The 18992-nt window shown below is 35.2% G+C and overlaps 1 protein-coding gene and 1 long non-coding RNA gene across 3 annotated transcripts; one reads left to right on the forward strand and one right to left on the reverse strand.

Moving 5' to 3' along the window:
- Window positions 1-1283: 1283 nt before the first annotated feature.
- LOC110030520 lies at window positions 1284-3544 on the forward strand. 2 transcript variants are annotated; one of them, XR_002294662.1, is made up of 3 exons: window positions 1284-1539; window positions 1627-1702; window positions 1947-3544. XR_002294662.1 is itself a non-coding variant. In XM_020733263.1 (3 exons), the coding sequence occupies exons 1-3, from the start codon at window positions 1395-1397 to the stop codon at window positions 3396-3398; spliced, it is 417 nt and encodes a 138-aa protein (XP_020588922.1). In that variant the 5' UTR covers window positions 1284-1394; the 3' UTR covers window positions 3399-3505. The 2 variants fall into 2 exon arrangements, 1 of the variants encoding a protein (XP_020588922.1); XM_020733263.1 differs by lacking the exon at window positions 1627-1702 and having other exon boundaries at window positions 1947-2051; window positions 3232-3505.
- Window positions 3545-4375: 831 nt separating this feature from the next.
- Window positions 4376-8000, reverse strand: LOC110030522. The gene is made up of 3 exons (XR_002294663.1): window positions 7838-8000; window positions 4677-4865; window positions 4376-4486 (listed from the first exon to the last, which is right to left on the reverse strand). It is a non-coding gene; the product is annotated as an uncharacterized LOC110030522 (long non-coding RNA).
- Between the last annotated feature and the right edge of the window lie 10992 nt (window positions 8001-18992).

An 18992-nucleotide genomic window follows, 5' to 3' on the forward strand; every position in this document is an offset into this window, starting at 1 on the left:
TAAGCCCTAAACTCGTTCTAGGTTCCGAGGTTGTCGTCCGATACGACGTAAACTCTCATATCTTCTAGGCGATTTGTGTGGTCCTGTCACGCAAATATAAGCCTTAATTAAATAAAAATGGCAGGATGAAACACTTTAATAATTTCTTCTTAAAGTTGGAGCCAAATCATAGGATAGACTGGGAAGTCACTGAGGTTCTCCTCCGGATCTGTGGCCTCCCCTAGATTCTCTTCATTTGGATTCCTCAACAATGTTCCAGATTTGAACATTTCCCCTTTCACACCTCTTCGTCCGATTCCGTTGAAAAGTCCTATTTTTTTTACTTCTTTGAAGACATTATTCCCTAATTTTTATCGAGAGTTTTCTTAGGTGACCTAGGTCATTTAAGATGTAATTAACCATAGGGGTTTGCCTTTATAGGAAGTTTTTCCGAACCCAGCTTAAAATAAACCCTATTTAATTATTTGTATTAAATAGGGGAACTTGTCGGCAAATAAAACGGTTTCGCAGACCAAACGGATGTCATATGTTTTCTTAGTTTATTTGATTGAGTCTCATCCTCAAGTCTTGTGTTTATCCCTCGGGGTAGATACAGGATTTGAGGTAGAGTGCTCTTTCATTTAAACTGTGAAAAATATGAGATCAGTTTGATTTCATAGTTTTCTTAAAACTTATATATATATCTAAATTAAACGTCCTTCCGAAGCGGGCGACGGGATTTCGATTCCGGCGACCGACAGCTTCTTACGGGCGACCCCCCAAACTTTCTTTTAACATTCTTTTAGTGCCGACAGAGGAGCAACAAGCAAGCAGTAATATCTAGAAGTAGTGCAGAATCTGAGTACCGAGCACTTGTTTTGAGAATTTGTGAAGGAATGTGGATCCAAAAGTTACTAGATGAGTTGAGATGCTCCACGGTCAATCCCAAAAAAGTTTCGTGATAGCCAAGTCACTATTAATATTACAAAAAACATTGTGTATGATGACAGGACCAAACACAATGAGATTAATAGATATTTTATTTCTGAAAAGGTCAATGGTGTCATTATTCACTTAATCTACATTCCAAATCACTTCAAGTCGCAAATGTTTTCACTAAGGGTCCGTTTGGCGCGATGTTTTCTGCGCGGTGCGGCGGGAGGCCGCAGAATAGGATCGTTTGGCGCGGAGTTCCACTGGCAGCGGACGCGAATTTAAGGGAAAAGTCGGCCGCGGGTGAGACCCTGCGGCCCGTGGTATCGCTCCGCCTTTTTACTCCACATCCCCTACCCTTCTTCCATTTGATCCCTCCTGGGGAGCTTCCTCTGCCGATCGGAAACGCGTGCCAACATCCGAAGAGTCGGTAAATCAACATCTTTCTTCTTCTTCAAGTCTGCTCTCCCTTGCGAGTAAGAATGGGAAAATTAGGGTATCTAGCGATGAAGACGGATCAAATCAGCAGCGATCTCATTAATTCAGATCTACTTGAGCTCGGTATGGCTGCCAAGAACCTCGCCGATCACGCCTTCATGCTTGGAAGCGGCCTCCATTATTCTCCCAGTAAGCGGCCTGCATTATTTACCCAAAAGTGAATCTCCATTATTCTACCAGTAACCCTTAAATTGAAGTTTGTGGTTGTATCTTTAGGTTTCCATTATTCTCCCAATACCCCGATTTCCACAAGATATCAAAGGCTGTGGCTCTGAATGAGATAAAAATGAAAGTAAAATTATATGATGTATCAAATTCTTTTGATTTTGCTTTTCTCTAGTTAGTAATATGGCATGTGGAAACGGAGATTGAAGTGTTATTTCCGTAAGAGCATCCTTTGCATTTCTTTTGATTAACATCAATTGTGTTTTTGAGTTTACAACTTGTATGCATTTTCATTTTCTTTTAGATTGATTGTTCTTGTTGGTTTACTAAATTTTTATTTATGCTTCCTCTCTTTTATAAAATTGCTGCAGATGTTTCAGTGGTATGGGAAAAGTGCAGTTGTCTGAGTAGCTGTTTTGAGCTCTTTTTTATTTGTGTGATGCAGATGTCCTTACTTTATGCTGATGGGCAAGATGGTATGTATGTAAATCTTCCTAAAATTAAGTAGTATGGTGGCATATACTTTGTAAAAATTAAAGTTTAGGTGTTAGATATGTGGATACATAAGAATTAAGTGGTATGTAGGTCATGATCATATTTCCTATGATTCCCTTAATAAGGGAATCAACAAGATTTATGAAGTAGACTTCCCAAAAGGTCCTTTGATTCTAGGCTTATCCAAACCCTGCTGGATAATAGAAATCTTGGCAATGAAAGCAGCATCCTGTTCCCCAACCAAATGTTGCAGCTTGTAACCATCCCAGCCATTCACATTCCAACAGTCAGCCACTTTGAGAGTAATGTCCATAGGCCATCATACCGATCAGCCAAAGCCCCTTGCCCAGTCCAGTCTTCATACCAAAAATTGACATTATCATGTCCCAACTCCCAAGTCATCAAATTTTCAGTCTCCTTAGCCATCGTCAGCATCTCCTTCCAGATCAGGGAGTCTTTCACATTGTGGGTAATGGATTCATTACAAGTGCTTTTAAATACCATATTTCTTATGATATTTCCTATGGTGAAAGTGTTATGTATGCAGTTGTCCTTATTTTATGCTGATGGACAAGCTGGTATATTGTGTTGTGAGCTATGCTTATATTCATGAATTGAATACATTGATTTTTTCTTTAATTTGCGCTCTGTGAAAGTGAAGTTTAGGTGTAAAGTGAAGATTTACATACCAACCATATGGGTGGTATAAAGGTATAAAGTGAAGTTTAGGTGTTATATATGTAAAAACATAGGAATTGGAGGAAGTTTCAATGTTTATTCTAAATGCATTACCATGAAGTTTTCAATGTTTCTTCTAAATGCATTACCGTGAGCTTCTATGCCCTAACGTCCAACTTGCTTTGGATTTTCTGAAACCTGTGGCCTACGAGGCTTGATTAATAGAAAATGCACCAACTTTCTATGAAAATAAGTGTTGAGTTTGTAGAAGAAGGTATTGTTGATGCTGCTATTACTGTGTTTCCCTCTGGGCTGCTAAAGCTTTTACCTCTCGTATCTTCTTTACTTCAAGAGCTTCTCTTTATTATAAATGAAATTTTAAGCATCTCTGTTGCCATTAATTCTGCTTGCTGTGAATAATTATTTGGGGAAAAAGAGAGGAATACTTAGAATATCAATTTATTATTTTTTTAAATGGCCAAGGGATCGAGGATGGACTTGTCAGGAGCTTCTTACTCCTCAGGCAATCCGTAGACAACCATGTTATGAGACAAGGGTGTGAGCTCTGCAAAATGAATGACAAGGTTTATGTGTTTCCATCGTTGGAAGTGCCTATCATTTCTTCTGTCTCTTCATTTGAAGATATGTAAATATATTAAAATTGTGCTCAATCTGCTATTCTTTGTTTTAATTAATGTAATCTTTACTTTTATCTTTTTTTGAAATATCCAAAATAATACCATATTTTTAATGTAATATTTGTCTGTTGTTTACTATTGCATTTTATTATGCGACCCAATTCTTTCGTTAGACCTCTGAAGTAATATGCAAATATTCACAAAACTTTAAAGTTTATGTGTTAGATATGTAAATATGTAAGATTGTGTTGCATATGTGTTTTTATTCCTAAACAGAAGTTGTTAACACTTTGGGGTCTTACTGAAGTTCCAAAATTATGATTGTTATACTCCTTTTTTCAAGAGTTTTACCAAATATGGGCAATATGGTCTTTTTTTCACAAACAGTTATCTGACAGCTGCTTTGACATAGCTGCACCAAACAGACAACCAGCTTCCCTGCAGCTGCTCACAGACAACCAGCTTCCCTGCAACTGCTTCCTCGCAGCTGCTTCCTGGGACAGCGCAGCTGCAGTTGAAAAGCTGAGAAGCTACAGCTGCCCCAAACAGAGCCCAAATCCCTACCTCCAAACTACTTTACTAATTTGAATACCAAGTTGGGCCTTCACGACATCTATGACCCCGCTTGAGGAGTGTAGAATTATGTCCCTGTTAGATGGCCCGACTGTCGGCCATATGGACCCCACAGACTTAAATTGAAGAAGCTAATCGAGGAAGTTTCCTATTTCAGCTTTATTCATTTTTATTCCTTTCTTATTATGTTGTATGTCTTTCCTTCCTTTTTTTTGTTTTGCATTTGGTAAGTTGTAATAGTTGTAATTATGTTTGCCCTCCTTATCCCCCATATAATAAAGGGAAAGGTGGTAATTTTAAAATGAATGAATAAGAGAATATAGTTTCTTCACTTTTCTTCAATAATACTTAAAAGAAAAATCAGGTAAAACATTACTGTAAAGAAAAATAAAGAAGCTAAAATTGAATTAACCTTGCAAATGATAAATGGACTCATGAATAGAGTTGACATGGGATCTGAGAAATTTCAGATTGTCTTCATGATGCTTGACCTCCTGTGTCACTTTCTGCAAATTATCCTGCTCTTTCTGAGACAAAATAAAGCATGAACTATTAGTTAAAACCTTTAGAAGGCCAGTGGACTAAAAGTAGTATGAAACCAAACTACAGCATTTCAATTTTCCAACAAGGAAACATTTTAATAAGTAACACTGTCCAGCAATATGCTATCTGTACTCAATGCACTACTGCAAAACTCAAACATATGATCAAACAAACCTGAATTAAAGTCTTGAGTAATTCAAAGTTTGGTGCTGCATTGTGCAAATAGGTTTGGGGTATTGCAGACATCAGGTTTCCACTGATAGAAGGGCAAAATGACCTTATAACCAAATGAGATGCTACCTAGTACTGATTGACAGCAGGCTGGATGATGCTCTTTGAAAACATCATAGAAAAAACAAGAACCTGATTGCACGTAAAAATAAATTTTAATCAAGATCAGAAAAAATCAATATCAAGTACTAGATAGTCAAATGCCAGAAACAATTCATGCTGTAGTAGTCCAATCATATAATTAATGAATTTTAACCGATAACTAAATAATACACATCACTAAATATCATGTAGTCTAATTATCACGTAGCAAAGCACTAAGGATTGTTTACCACTAAAGTAGTTTTCATAAAAAAGGTGGTTCCTAACCATTTTGCTTAATTATTTTTTGGTAAAATTTGCTGAGTCTAAAATGATTTAATTGCTTTGAAACAAGAAGTACAACCTAAGCTAAGCCTTCAAGCTAATAAAATAGCCAAAATCAACGAATCCAGAAAGAAGGCCTATAAATGATAGATAGTTTTTCGATTTTCTACATTCTCATCTATAAATGCATAAGGCCCAAAAATAAAAAAAGCAAAAGGGTTGGTTAAAAAAAAACTGGAAACAGACATAGGCAGGACAGCAACAAATTAATGGAAAAGTGCAAAGCAGCCATGAGCAGCGAGAAGTGTCTTCAACACAGCAACAGCTTTTGAGCATTAGTCAGCACAACGGAACAACAAGAATATGATAGCCTTATAGAAAATTAAAAAGATTCATGCTTACTAAAAGACAGTGCTAATCGAAGTGGAATTACATAAACATATCAAGAAAGCCCAACAGGCTCAGTCTGCAGCGGTAATGACAACTAACAATTGAAGACAACCCAATTCCAGTACCTTCACCAAGCAATACCATAATATTGTACTCACAGAAAGCCTAAAAAAAATGGTAAAATTGACATGAGAGAGATGAAATGGTAAGAAAAGTTGCTGTGTTTATTCTCACAATGAGTATTTGTGCAGAAAATTACCTAGAAAATAATTGCAAACTATTAATTATAACAATATTAAATATTAAAACGGTTGTTAAATGCAATTTGTTTTCAACTTTAAAATGTTAATTTGCTTGGCAGTTAAATACAATTTCTCAGCCTAATTTTGTGAAGTTATATACTTGATGTCATTTTGGCTTTTTTTTTTTTTCTTTTGTTTTTAAGAACGTGGACAAAATATATATAAATAGTGCTTTGTATCAAGTTTTATTTTTTTAATAAATCATTTTGTTATAAATGCACTCAAAACAACTTTTATGTATTTTTCATATTTTCAAAACATGAACTTTTAGCCACCCCATGTCAACCACCATGCAAAAAAGCCTTGCATCAACTGTTGAACAGCAAGGTGCCCATCAACTGCCTATCCTACACTTGCCATTGGGTTACCAAGTGCCTGCCACCAGGATAGCATACACCTGCTGTCAACCCATCCAACATCCACCTCCAACCTACCCCATACCGAAGTTGACAACATCTCCATCTAATCCACCAATACTTTAAGCCACAAAAGTGTTACTGCCCATTTACAAACCGTAATACAAATCAACTTATGTAATATTTAATTAAAATAAAAGATAAATTGACCAATATTTAGGATAACAAAAATATTTTTTTAAAATATTAAAACATAAACAAAAAAAATTACAACAAAAATAAAATGTGATCCCAAAAGCCCCTTATATTTTGCTTGTTGACACAACTTTTAAAAAATTCAAGCATTAGAATTTAAATTGCATTTTAAGTCTTTCTCGAGTTGCTATTGTAAGCCTTATGAGTCAATATATTTAGAGCTCGAATCCTTATTCATCACTTAGATTTGCTTATAAGACATCGTTTTTATCTTCCTCTTGACAAATCATTGAATCTTATGCATTTAGTCAATCAGTAAATAACCTTTACAATCTTAGATTGATGAACCCTAAGAATTTATAATGAATGCATTGATAAAATAGCATCACATTTAAACTTTACTGAGTTGTTAAAATATCTTATAATTAGTACGAGAAGTACTCATTCACTCCATATTGATATGAGGATCTAATTAAAAAAGAATGCTTTAAACCTAAACTAAGGTACTCCAATTATATTCATAAGCTATGCAAATAGGTTATGTTAAAATAGATAAATAATATTGGCAAGTTTTCATATTCATAAGGTGTTACAATAATTAAAATGGATTGATAAAAATGCTGAAGTAAATATTATTGCAACTAAGTATAAATAAATTTAAACCTAGATAACATATAGACTAGCAATAGCACAAATGTAAAGAAACAAAATTTTTAAGTCTACTCAAAAGACAAAAACCATCTGATGCTACAACATCAATGCTCTCGATGATGAGCTCAAAACAAAGCACCATAAAACTTAGATTCATATACCTATATCAAACAAAGTTTGCAATACAATAAAACTACTAAGATCCAGCTTAAATTCTCATGTTTCATAACCTAGTTATAATTATTAGAAATAAAAATGTTCTATTAACCATGAAATGCAAGCGAAAATCCACAAGTGGGATGGGAAATCAAGAATGCATTTAAATATGTAACTAAATTGAACTAGAGGATTAGCTGGTACTCTAAAATTAAGAAAGATTTTCCGTTCTACAATTTATAACTACTTCTATATAACATAAGCTAACATTAAAAATAAATAAGAGCCATTATTCCATATATAAACTAAAAAACTAACAGCTAAATTTACAACTTCACCTTAGACCCAAAACTTTGGAAGAAGAAGAAAATGTTCAGGGACCGCATAACCTAATCCACGAAGCTCCCACCAATACGAGATCTGGGAAGCAGCCAATGTATGCAGCCTTAATCCTTATGGTTTAGGTAGGATTCTTCATTAGAAAAATTCGAGGATTTCCAGCTTAAATTAATTTGCAAAAAACCAAACGGTTTAATCTTTGTTACTACACAATAATCTTATATAGGTTTGCATAATCGAGGTTTGCGCACAGGCAAAGGCACAGGCACCGGCATCCTCCAGGCGTGGTTAGGGGACAGAGAAGAAAATGGAAGATTGGAAGACTATGCTAGGGCATCATAAGCATTACCTCATTCTCAGATCAAACTCACTGAAAGCCACGCCAAAACCAGAGATATCATCTCTGCCGACGGCGCCGGTTTCTTCCTGATATCTCCCTCTGACTCCCAGTCTCGCCAGCTCTGAGTGTGCTCTGTGCTCCGACTCCCGTGTAACCCTTCGCCACGCCCTCAGAAGAATTTCGGAATATTACATACATGCCACTTATCTACTCCTTATGTAGAAAAAAAATTACATGACTACTGATTAGGGCTGTCAAAATGGGTCGTTGTTCAGGAACAGCTCGTGTTCGGCTCATTAAGAAACACGTGTAGAATATTACATACATGCCACTTATCTATAGAAAAAAAATTACATGGCTACTAATTAGGGTTGTCAAAATGGCTCGTTGTTCACGAACAGCTCGTGTTCGGCTCATTAAGAAACACGTGTTCAGCTTGTTCACTAAGTTAACGAGCCGAACATGAAAAACATAAACAAAGATTGGTTCGTTCGTGTTCGGCTCGTTTTAGCTCGAAATGCTTCTAATATATATATATATAATAATTAATTAAAAATATTAATTAAGAAAATAGAATAAAAATTATTAAAGTAAATTCAAATGATGGTCTAATATTAACAATAATGTTTAAATCTTGCTCTAATCCTTAACATCTTATGGCTACCTGGGTAGGGTTGTCAAAACGACTCTTTGTTCGTGAACGGCTCGTGTTCGGCTCGCTAAGCAAACGAGTCGAACACGAACACACCGAACACACTTTTTGAGCTCGAAATATAAACGAGCCGAACGCAAGCTGAGTCTGGGCTCGCTCGTGTTCGGCTCATTTACACCCCTACTCCTAATGTATTCGGAGTTCAATGATGGGACACCACTTTTCATGTGTGCTCTGTCATTTTTAACACCGGTTAATACCAGTATATTACAGTGAGGCTCACTTGACACGCCTCACCATTGAACGCCGAACGCAAACTGCATTAGAAGTTCTGATGTAATATTTTGTCCAAGTATTAAAAATAAGAAAGATTTGCATAACAATTAATTCCCAAGTATTTATAGATCTAACATCTAAACTTCGTCTTTTTCATACCATCTTACGTACATTGCAGTTTATCAAAAGACTTTTTAAAATAACTTTATTTACATATAGCAGGGTCTTTTGATATGTACATTGGAGTTTATCAAAAGGACTTTATATGTACATTAAAGTACATAGGATGAACTGCATTTTGTCCTTAGTTTGAGTTCTTTACACTATTGATGTAATCATACTTTCGTATGATATTCCCTTATGTGAGAGGTATTATTTTTTTATTTTTTATTTTATCATGTATCATGAGTTTGGTCATTTAAAGGAAAAAAATATTGTATAAAATGCATTAGAACTCCAATCACTGTCTACCACGTGTAAAGTCTGGGTCTACCGTGTATTAAATTATTTAATTTTTTTTTACTAAAAGGGCTCAGACTGTACACGTGACAGACAGTGATTAGAGTCATAATACATTATGAAAACTGATGTAATATATTGTACACGTGACAGACTACTGATGTAATATTTTCTCCATTTCAATGGAGCTCTTATGTAGACCAAGGTAGAGTATTAAATAGTATATTTCAATCCCCATTAAAACATGTGTGAAGGGGCTCGGACTGTACACGTGACAGACAATGATTGGAGCCATAATGCATTGCATTTTTGCATCATGACTACTGATGTAATATTTTCTCCATTTCAATGGAGCTCTTATGTAGACCAAGGTAGAGTATTAAATAGTATATTTCAATCCCCATTAAAACATGTGTGAAAACTATATTTGAATATTGCTCAAATCATGATTGAGCATGATTCAAACATGTTCAAGCACACATTCAATCATTATTAGAATCATAATATTCAATCATTTTTCTAATCAAGTTTAAAATTTCTAATAAAATGATCAAAAAAATAAATAACTCTCAATTTAAAAAATATACAAGCCTTAAGTATAAGATAATTAAGTGCTACTAAGCTTCTCAATATTCATGCATATCCAAAAAAAAAAAAAACTATTTTGTTTTGATTTGCCTCAATTGACTTTCCAAAAATAACATCCTTGAATATAAATTTTGAAATATATAAAGAGTTGGAGGACTATTTTAAATAAAATTCTTAGTAGGATATCTTTCTCTCACAGGATGTATTTAATTATCAATACTTGCCCTTTGTCAGAAAGATGCATCTTAAATTGAAATAATCCCATCATATTCATAATAAGTAGGGAAAAAATATTTTATTCATGTATAAGATAAGATCAAATCTTAGATAAGAACCTATACTGAGAGAGTAACTTAAGCCCGGAACAAGCTTTATATAAAAGACTTATATATTTATTTCTACATGGAACTTATAATTCTACCATGAATGGATGGTCGAATAAACTCACATATATTCTTTAAAACCATGAAGTTTAACCTTTAGAAATGTGTGTGTGTGTGTGAGACTACCATTTAATTTAGCCAAGTAATATGAGTTATACCTAGACTAGATAAGTCAAGCTATTAAACTACGATTGGAATGCAATTCATCCGACTAATGCAATATTTTTTATATTTATTATTCATCTTTAATTTCTATGCAATTCTAATATGAAATACATGCAATGATACTTTAAAATTTAAGTGAAGGATAAAAATGTGCATTGTACCAATTTAATCCCTAAGAAGTAACCTCATCCTCATGAGTCACCAAAGGATACACATGAAAAGAAAGAAATAAATGCAATATGAATGCATATCATGATTTGCACTAAAATTTTACATTTAATCTTAATTTAAATTTCATTTTTATGTGGTTATTTAGTTTTAGATGAGTGGTAAGGAATAGTAGTGAAATCATTAGGGCATCTTCTTACATTCATTCTTTCTAGCCAACCAACCCTTGGGGCATCCTAAGGCTACCCCTTTTATAGGGTAAAAAATAGATACAACATCGCAACTCTAGACACGGCGCTAGGGCACTGTTAATATGGTTGATGCCACGTCAGCTGACAAGATTGGGTGTGCGCCTTAATATAGGGTCATGTGTTTGTAAAGGCTACCCCTTTTATAGGGTAAAAAATAGGTACAACATCGCAACTCTGGACACGGCGCTAGGGCACTGTTAATATGGTCGATGCCACGTCAGCTGACAAGATTGGGTGTGCGCCTTAATATAGGGTCATGTGTTTGTTGGGTGTCTTAGCTCAACTAAAGACGTTGGGGGCGTTGTTGGCAGAGTCAATGCCACACTAATGCCCATCATGTAGATGTCCAATCAAAAGTTACATTCGGGACCTGAGCAATCTGGAGCCATGGCACTGGGTTCCTCTTATGTGTCTAGTGTTATGTCAGTGCTTGTAATGATATCCATCCAATTAGGACCACTATGGGCCTAATTCTGGCATAATGACACGACTTTGAACCCAACGTTGCGATGTCGACGAGGTGGCAATCATGCCAAATCATCGATTACTTAAGGCCCAACTAACATGAAAAAAATTACCTCCCAAACTATATGATGTCGAAATAAAATCTTTAGAAATTTGCCTCACTCTTTTGGCTAAGAGTTCTAACATCACAAAATATAGCACATCAAGTTAAAATAAAGATATACAACAAAGACATAATACTCCAAACACAACTATTTTTCCTTAATTATCTAAAAGGAGATACATGATTTCCAAAAGATCTCTTCATGTGGGCAGAAAGATACATATAAAAAATAATAAAAGATGGCATGGCTATTATAGGCTTGGTAGCCACCCACCTCCTGTATTGTCGAACGTTGCTCTATTTGCCCCTTTCCCGTAACTACAATCACGAGGAGAATGCGGGGCCGCTATCTCCCACCACTTGAGGACTTAATGCAATGGTCCGATCCAATTGAACTGCTGAGATCTAAGTGGCATTGTGTTAATATCCACGTCCTCTTCTTCTCTCTCACGCATTCTCCTTCACGAGCAGCTCGGCTCCAGCAACAGTCAATCCAAGGTGAACCCCAGCTAACTCGGATCGGCTGAGAATTCACTCCAGATCAGTCTGAGCTAACTCAGGCTAATCTGAATTCAACTCAAACATAGGTGCCTCGGGGTTAAGGAGTGTTTGACTTCTCATTCGAGAACAAAAACACACTTAGCCTCGGTCAGAGACAATCTGGGCCAAAGAATAAACAAACAAATAAGACATGACATAAAATCCATCCTAAAAGCCGCTAAAACTTAACTTCAACCAAAAAATGCAACTTGGTTTGAGAAAGTATTTTAAAGGAGACAACCCATGACTGGTAACAAAATATCTTCCAGTCACTTATGGTTAATTAAACTGCAAACCCCAATGACCCCAGGACGACGGAAAATGAGATCTTAACCGGGTCATTCTAAACATCAAAAATAAAACACAAAAATGACAAAAAAATCTAATCGATTAATAAGTCTTAAGAATCTAAAATTTTCAGCCCCTAAAATCCCAAAAAGACATTGAAACTTAAATGAAAATCTAATGAAAAAAGATCACGGAACGCAACTTTAACCCTATTACCCGGATCTACGAAGTCCCATGGACGACGAAAGCCATGGTTGCTGACAAGAATATTTCGGTAAAAGTAGGTTTGACCGTCTCTCAGACTAAGTAGATTAGTGAACCTGACAATCCCGGGATGATGGAAAGTCATGGGTATCTTAACCAAGTTGTCTCAAATAAGAAAAAACAAACAACTAAATCATCAAACAATAACATATTTTATGCTAATTACGCTTTGCAGGGCAGATGAAGACAAGACGAACATCACCCTAGATTTACTTTGCGTGTTATTAGGGTATTTTACTCTGTTTTGCAGGGACGACCATTAGAACCACCAAAAATACGGTGCGAATGATGAACCTCAATTAAACCATTGACAACAACACAAAATCATAGAATAGTTTAAGATCTTGGTAGGACTCTTCTGATCCTTCAAGCATCTGCTACCCTTAGGATAGGACTTTGAAACTCCTTCCTTAAAAACAACAACATTCAAACTTTCTGAGGATGAGTTACAACCATAATCGAGAGTTTTCTAAAGTAATTAACAGTTACTTAAGATACAATTAACTATAAGAGTTTGCTCTTATAAGAAGAAGTGGACCCCAAAACAGGTACAATAACCCGAAATTTTTATAGTGACTTTGTTTTCATTAAGTCTTCTTCGAAAGCATGCCCCCGAAGTGACTTAGGTTGATCTTACCTAGGACATACAATTTACCTACGTCCTCGAGAGCAGAGTGGCGGCTTTCAATTCAGAAAAAAGTACAAGATACCTAGGATTACAAACAAGACATATATATAACCCTAGCATACAATATGTAATTACAAAATTACCCATGTACCATACAGCAGGGGCATTGACCCCGCACCCCCAATCCACATAAAGAAACTCCTCCCGATTGGACAGATGCTTCCACTCCGCTCCGATGGCTCGCTCCGTTGCACTCCAGCATCTGCTGTCTCTTTTGTCCCTTGTCTGGTATATGAGTCATACCGAATGTTGACAATGTGGAGCCCAGTGCACATCTTTATTGGGAAATCATTACTGTTAATTATATGATTAATTAACTTCCTAAATAATGATTCCCGCCTCTCGTTTTTCTCTCTCCGCGGAACCACAGAATCGCGGGAAGGATGCTCTCCGCGTGGATCATTTAATGCATTCCCTTTATGTGTTTTTTCTGATCATTATAAAAGCTAAAGCTAACTCCTTTAAGAAAACCACTTCCATACACTCTCTCCTACGGCTGAAGAAAAGAAGGGGCAGGGTACGAAAAGCTGCTTCTTTGTTTCCCCTTTCTTCAGTTCTTTGACATAAAAGAAAGTTTGTTTTTTGTTGTTTTGTCCTTTTCTCAAGTGGCTTTAGAGAGAGGAGAGAGAAAAAGGAAACTAGAAATAATTATTTTCTTGTAATCGTCAAATCGATGACGACATAATTTCCTCGAAGCTAATAAAATCCTCTGCAGCTCCGTGGACGTAGGCAATTTGCCGAACCACGTAAATCTTGTGTCGAATTTTTCTGGTGTAATTTTTAGATCTGTTTTTCGTTTTATTACCGTCGTTTTTCATAACACCTAACACTTCTTTATCAGATATAGATGTGCTTTTTAAAATGATGACATTATTTTTTTAGACCCTTATGTCAAATGGAATTTTTTGTGATGAGAAAATTCCTTCCGTCGTATATGAGCATCAAGATACCTGACCTGATTACCACGTTTAAGAAAAAAAATGAAGTTTGGGAGCTAAACATGTAAATCACATTGGAATTGAGTAGTATGTATGCAAATCCTCTTAGTTTTCTTATATATTCAGCTTGATATTAGTTGAGGAAATGTTAAGATTTAAGTGGAAACATTCATAATGTGGCAGCTTTATGTGGATCATCTAGCTGGTTTATAATTGGGAAGGATTGGGAAAAAGGGCGATGATGCAAAAGGCATATGGTGCTAAAATTGGGACACCGAAATAGTATTATATCTTCTCACCCAATAACTTTCTAAGGGTTCAGAATTGATGATATGTGGCTGACTCGTGGACCGTTTGATTTACAAAAAATATAATAATATAATAAAAATCTTTTCTTGCTAAGTAAAATTCTTATTTATATGTACGACAAACTAAGAAACTTGGGTGCAATCTTTTGAATGTCCATTTGTCAGATACCTTAATTGGGCTAAGAACTACCCTCCTGTGATCATCTTGTCGGTAGCATGTATCTAAAGTTGGACTTCACAAGCACAGATGTCGATGGTTGCCTATGGAGTTCCTCATGAAGAATTATTAGGGCTAAAGATCTTGAAGCTGAGTCTATCCCTAACTCAAAATACTTATACCCGGTTTGATCTTTCATATATCTCACATGTTATAATATATTTATTGTTTAAATTTTCAAACATTTAATTTTTGTTTAATTCTCGAATATATGCAATTTTTCTGAAATGTCATCAAATGCAATAGATAGGCACTACCACTTTCTCTTTTGCTGCACTTTATTGTACATGCCTTGTTTATGCATGCGACATTGTTATTCTTTTGTTATTCATTATATTTTTGATATGTGGAAAACAGCCCTATGGTAGTGAACATAAGACACATGCTTAGGGTGTAAAATTTTAAACGTGTAGCTCTTTTCATATAAGAAGCCTTAAGATAGAGGGCGTAGGACATATGTTTAGGCGGAACCCTATGACGCACGACTAACACATCAATTTGACAAAACTTTAATAATTCTTAAGAACACATAACACAACCCACTGATTAAATGATAAATGACAATAATAATAACAATAATTATCAACTCAAAATAAATACTAAAATCATAACACTAAAACAAATAACCTAGGATAGGCCGTCCGAGACATGACTTCTCTCTCCCCTCTCTTTTCAAGTAATGAGGCGACGACGTGATCGAGCTCTGGACATCCTTCAGACGACTATCAAGACCAAAACAATGAAGCGAATGATGATCCTCAGCTAAACTTTTTATAGACTTAAGCAACATAAATCCTTAGGACTTCCCGTCTAACACGACGTGAGTCCTCATACTATCTTTTGGTTTTTGCATGATTGTGTGACGTGCGATATAAACTCTAACTCTTTTTAGGATTTCAAGGTTGTTCATCAGTACGACATAAATCCGTTTATCTTTCTCGGCTATCTGCGTTGATCGTATGTTGCACAATGTAGGCCCTAAATTTAAAATAAAATAATAGGAGTAAACACCAAATAACATCATTTCAAAAATCTAAAGCCAAATAGTAGGATAGTTTGGGAAATCATTGAGGTTCTCCTCAGAATCTCTGACATCTCCTACCTTTCGCTCATTTTATTTCCAAAATAATTGTTTATCATTGAGTCATTCTCACTTGAATTTCTTATGAACAATCGTGAAAAGTAAACTTTAAATTCTTAAAGACGAAACCTCAATCTTAATCGATAGTTATCTTAAGTGACTTTGATTGCTTAAAATGTAATTAACTATAGGGATTTGCGCTTACAGGAGAATTAGTAACCCAGATAATCTAAACCCTATCTAATTTTTATATTAAATAGGGGAATGATCTTTTGAAAATTTTGCAGACCAAATAAATATCATAAATTTCTTGATTTGAATAGTTGAGACTATTATCAAGTGATATATTCATTTTTCGAGATGAATGATTACTCTGAATATCGTGCTCGGTTATTTAAATCATCAAATATATGAGATCTATTCGACCTCATTTTTTCAAAATAAAAAATTTCATTTTTCAAAATCAAAATTATATATATTAAATTAAACTATTTTCATTTAAAAAAAAAACAATGGATCAAGCTTTTATGCTCCTGATTTTCCTGAACCCTCTCAAACTGTTCCTGGACCTCATATAAGGGTTGATTATCAACTGGATATTCTATTGCCTGATGAGGAGTTATATGGTGTTAATCCATCTAATGTTGCTCAACATCTGCTAAATGAAGAACTGACTCATCTTGTTTCTATAAATAGTGCACTTCCTGTTATTATAGAAGTTCTTAAAAAGTAGAAAACAACTCTAATTTTAAAGCCATTAAAGGTGGGGTACATTGGTTCTAATTTTTCTAGCCCTTCACTTAAGCTTGGTGTAGCTAATGCCTGTGGGGTTGATGCTGATCATTTGGTGGATAATTCTGCAAAAGATGATGCCAATGATGGCAACCCATGTAATTCTGAAGGTGTGTCATCCGAAGACATTTTATAGACCAAGGCAGCCTTGGAGGAGGAATGGATCCTCCAGAAAACTAGAAAAAGGAGAGTCAAAGGTTTTAGAGAATTTAAACACCTAAACCCCTATGCTGATATGTTACAAAGTTCTTTTAATGACAGGCCACCTAAGAGGTTTATCTCTACTCCCCCCAGGGTCACTAGAGGGTCCAAATAACTTATTTAAATGAAGTTTAAATCCTTAGTATTGAATATAAGGAGCATTACTAAAGTTAAATCCTCTAATAGATTAAAATATATAATAAGATTACACATGTTACTTTTTGTACCATATTGGAGCCTTTGGGGGGTACCTGAGAAGGTTGGCAACTTCAACTTTACAACTAATACCAATAACAAAATAAGGCTTATTTGGAGGAATTCAGATGATGTGGAAGTGCTGGTGATTGATGTGAAATTCATAATGGTTAGAATCAAGTTCAACCAGATCATTTTTCTTTCTTGCAATTGTTTGTGTTGGATGTTGTTGAGATGATGGGAGAATTTTATGCGATTATATAAAATGCTTTGGCTCAAATTGTCAGGAAGCTCGGGTGATAGATGGGGACTTCAATATGGCATCTTCCAGTTGTGAAAGGAAAGGGGGTAGGCCACAAAACTAGAATTTGATCAATCTTTTTGCTGACACTACCCAGGATGCTTATTTATTTGATTTGGGTTATACTGGTTCAATGCTTACTTGGAGAAGGGGCAATCTTTCTGACAGTTTGGACAGTTTCTTGGCTAATACTTTACGGATGGATGGATGCTTGTAGTCAATTTAAAGACCAACACCTCTCTAAAACGGCCCCTGATCATTCACCTAACTTACTGATTAAAGATGAAACTCCTAAACTTCAGTATACACCTTTCAAATTCCTCAATATGTGGAGCTCTTACCATTCCATTTTGAACTTTATTAGGATCCATTTGATCTATGATTAGAGGGGAAACCGATGGATTCGTTTGTGGCGGCTTCATAAACATTTAGCAAAAGCTTTGAAGTAGTAGAACTGGAATACAATTTGTAATGCCAATTAGAAAGTGCAACAGGCTGAGGATTTGGTGGAGCTAAAAGAGGAAGATTACTGTAATGATAGGGTTCCCTTGGATGAGCTAGTTGAAGCGCATGATAATCATATTGTTGCTTTCAATTTGGAAGAGAGTTTATTAAGTCAGAATGCTGCTTAACAATAGTTTGTTGAGGGAGATAGAAATATAAGATATTTTCATGCATTAATCAAAAGGAGGAGACAAAAAAATGCAATCACTAAGATCAAAAACCAAATTGGGAACTGGCTCACTAATAAAAAGGAGATTGTTGAAGATGGTATTGACTACTTCCAGGAGGTCTTTAGTGCCGCCGCACATGGTTTTTTGCAAATTAATTGGGAGTTGTTTTAAGCTAACATGAATTTGTTACTAGCTTTCAATTAATTGGTATCCCAACTAAGGAAGAGATCCACTTGGCTGTTTCGAGTATTGACAATTCAAATACAACAGGCCTTGATGGTTTTATAGCTCATTTTTATAAAAGTTGTTGGTTGATCATTAAGAAAGATCTGATTTTTTCCATCTGGGTTTCTTCTCTGGTTTGAACATTCTTAGGTATTTTAAATCCCTTGCTATTGCTTTAATACTAAGCGACAAGCATTTGCACATTGGTCTGACATTAGGCCCATCCGTCTCTACATTGTAGTGTCCAAGAATGTCAGCATAATATTAGTTACCAGGATCCAGCCTAACCACAAAGATTATCAGCCCTATGAAGATGCATTCATTAAGGCAGGAACATCATTAATAATATACTTATCACACATGAATTAGCTCTAGGTTTGGAGAAACATAGTTGAGGAAATTTGATTTTTAAGATGGACATTAAAAAGGCCTATGACACAATCTCATAAGACTTCATCATTCAAGTGCTTCTGTCATGGGTTATAATCATAACTTCTGCTCTTTAATTCAGCTACTATTGATTAATATTTTTTACTTCATTATCTTCAATGGTGAGATGCATGTGTCACACCCAATGTACAGAAGGTGGTACACCCTAATAATATAAAATATTATGAAATTAAATAAACATGTTTTGTATTCTTAAAGAAAGACTTGCATAAAAAAATAAACATTTTATTTCACAATGAATAATTCACTAATATATATGAAAAAAAGTAGGAAATTTACTGAATCAAAATTAAATAACAATATGAAACAACTATCCAGACCCAAAAGAAAAATAGCTAAAGCAAACATTAAGAAAAAAAAACTAAAATTTAAAAGCTTGCTCCGATGGAGATGATGTTTTTGGTGGCTGAATAGAACCTATCATGCAAAAATAACAAAGAATGAATTTGACAAACAAACTCGGTAAATAACAGTTATCTATTAAAACGCAAA

This window comes from Phalaenopsis equestris, unplaced genomic scaffold (assembly GCF_001263595.1).
Source record: "Phalaenopsis equestris unplaced genomic scaffold, ASM126359v1 Scaffold000732, whole genome shotgun sequence".
Lineage (NCBI taxonomy): Eukaryota > Viridiplantae > Streptophyta > Magnoliopsida > Asparagales > Orchidaceae > Phalaenopsis > Phalaenopsis equestris.

What these genes read in the sequence shown, in the direction of transcription:
- LOC110030520 (XM_020733263.1), top strand. Translation starts at nt 1,395, where the DNA reads ATGGGAAAATTAGGGTATCTAGCGATGAAGACGGATCAAATCAGCAGC. An exon ending in CGGCCTCCATTATTCTCCCA is followed by an intron (nt 1,540 to 1,946) that starts GTAAGCGGCCTG and finishes AAATTGCTGCAG; the next exon opens with ATGTTTCAGTGGTATGGGAA. An exon ending in TTATGCTGATGGGCAAGATG is followed by an intron (nt 2,052 to 3,231) that starts GTATGTATGTAA and finishes TAAATGGCCAAG; the next exon opens with GGATCGAGGATGGACTTGTC.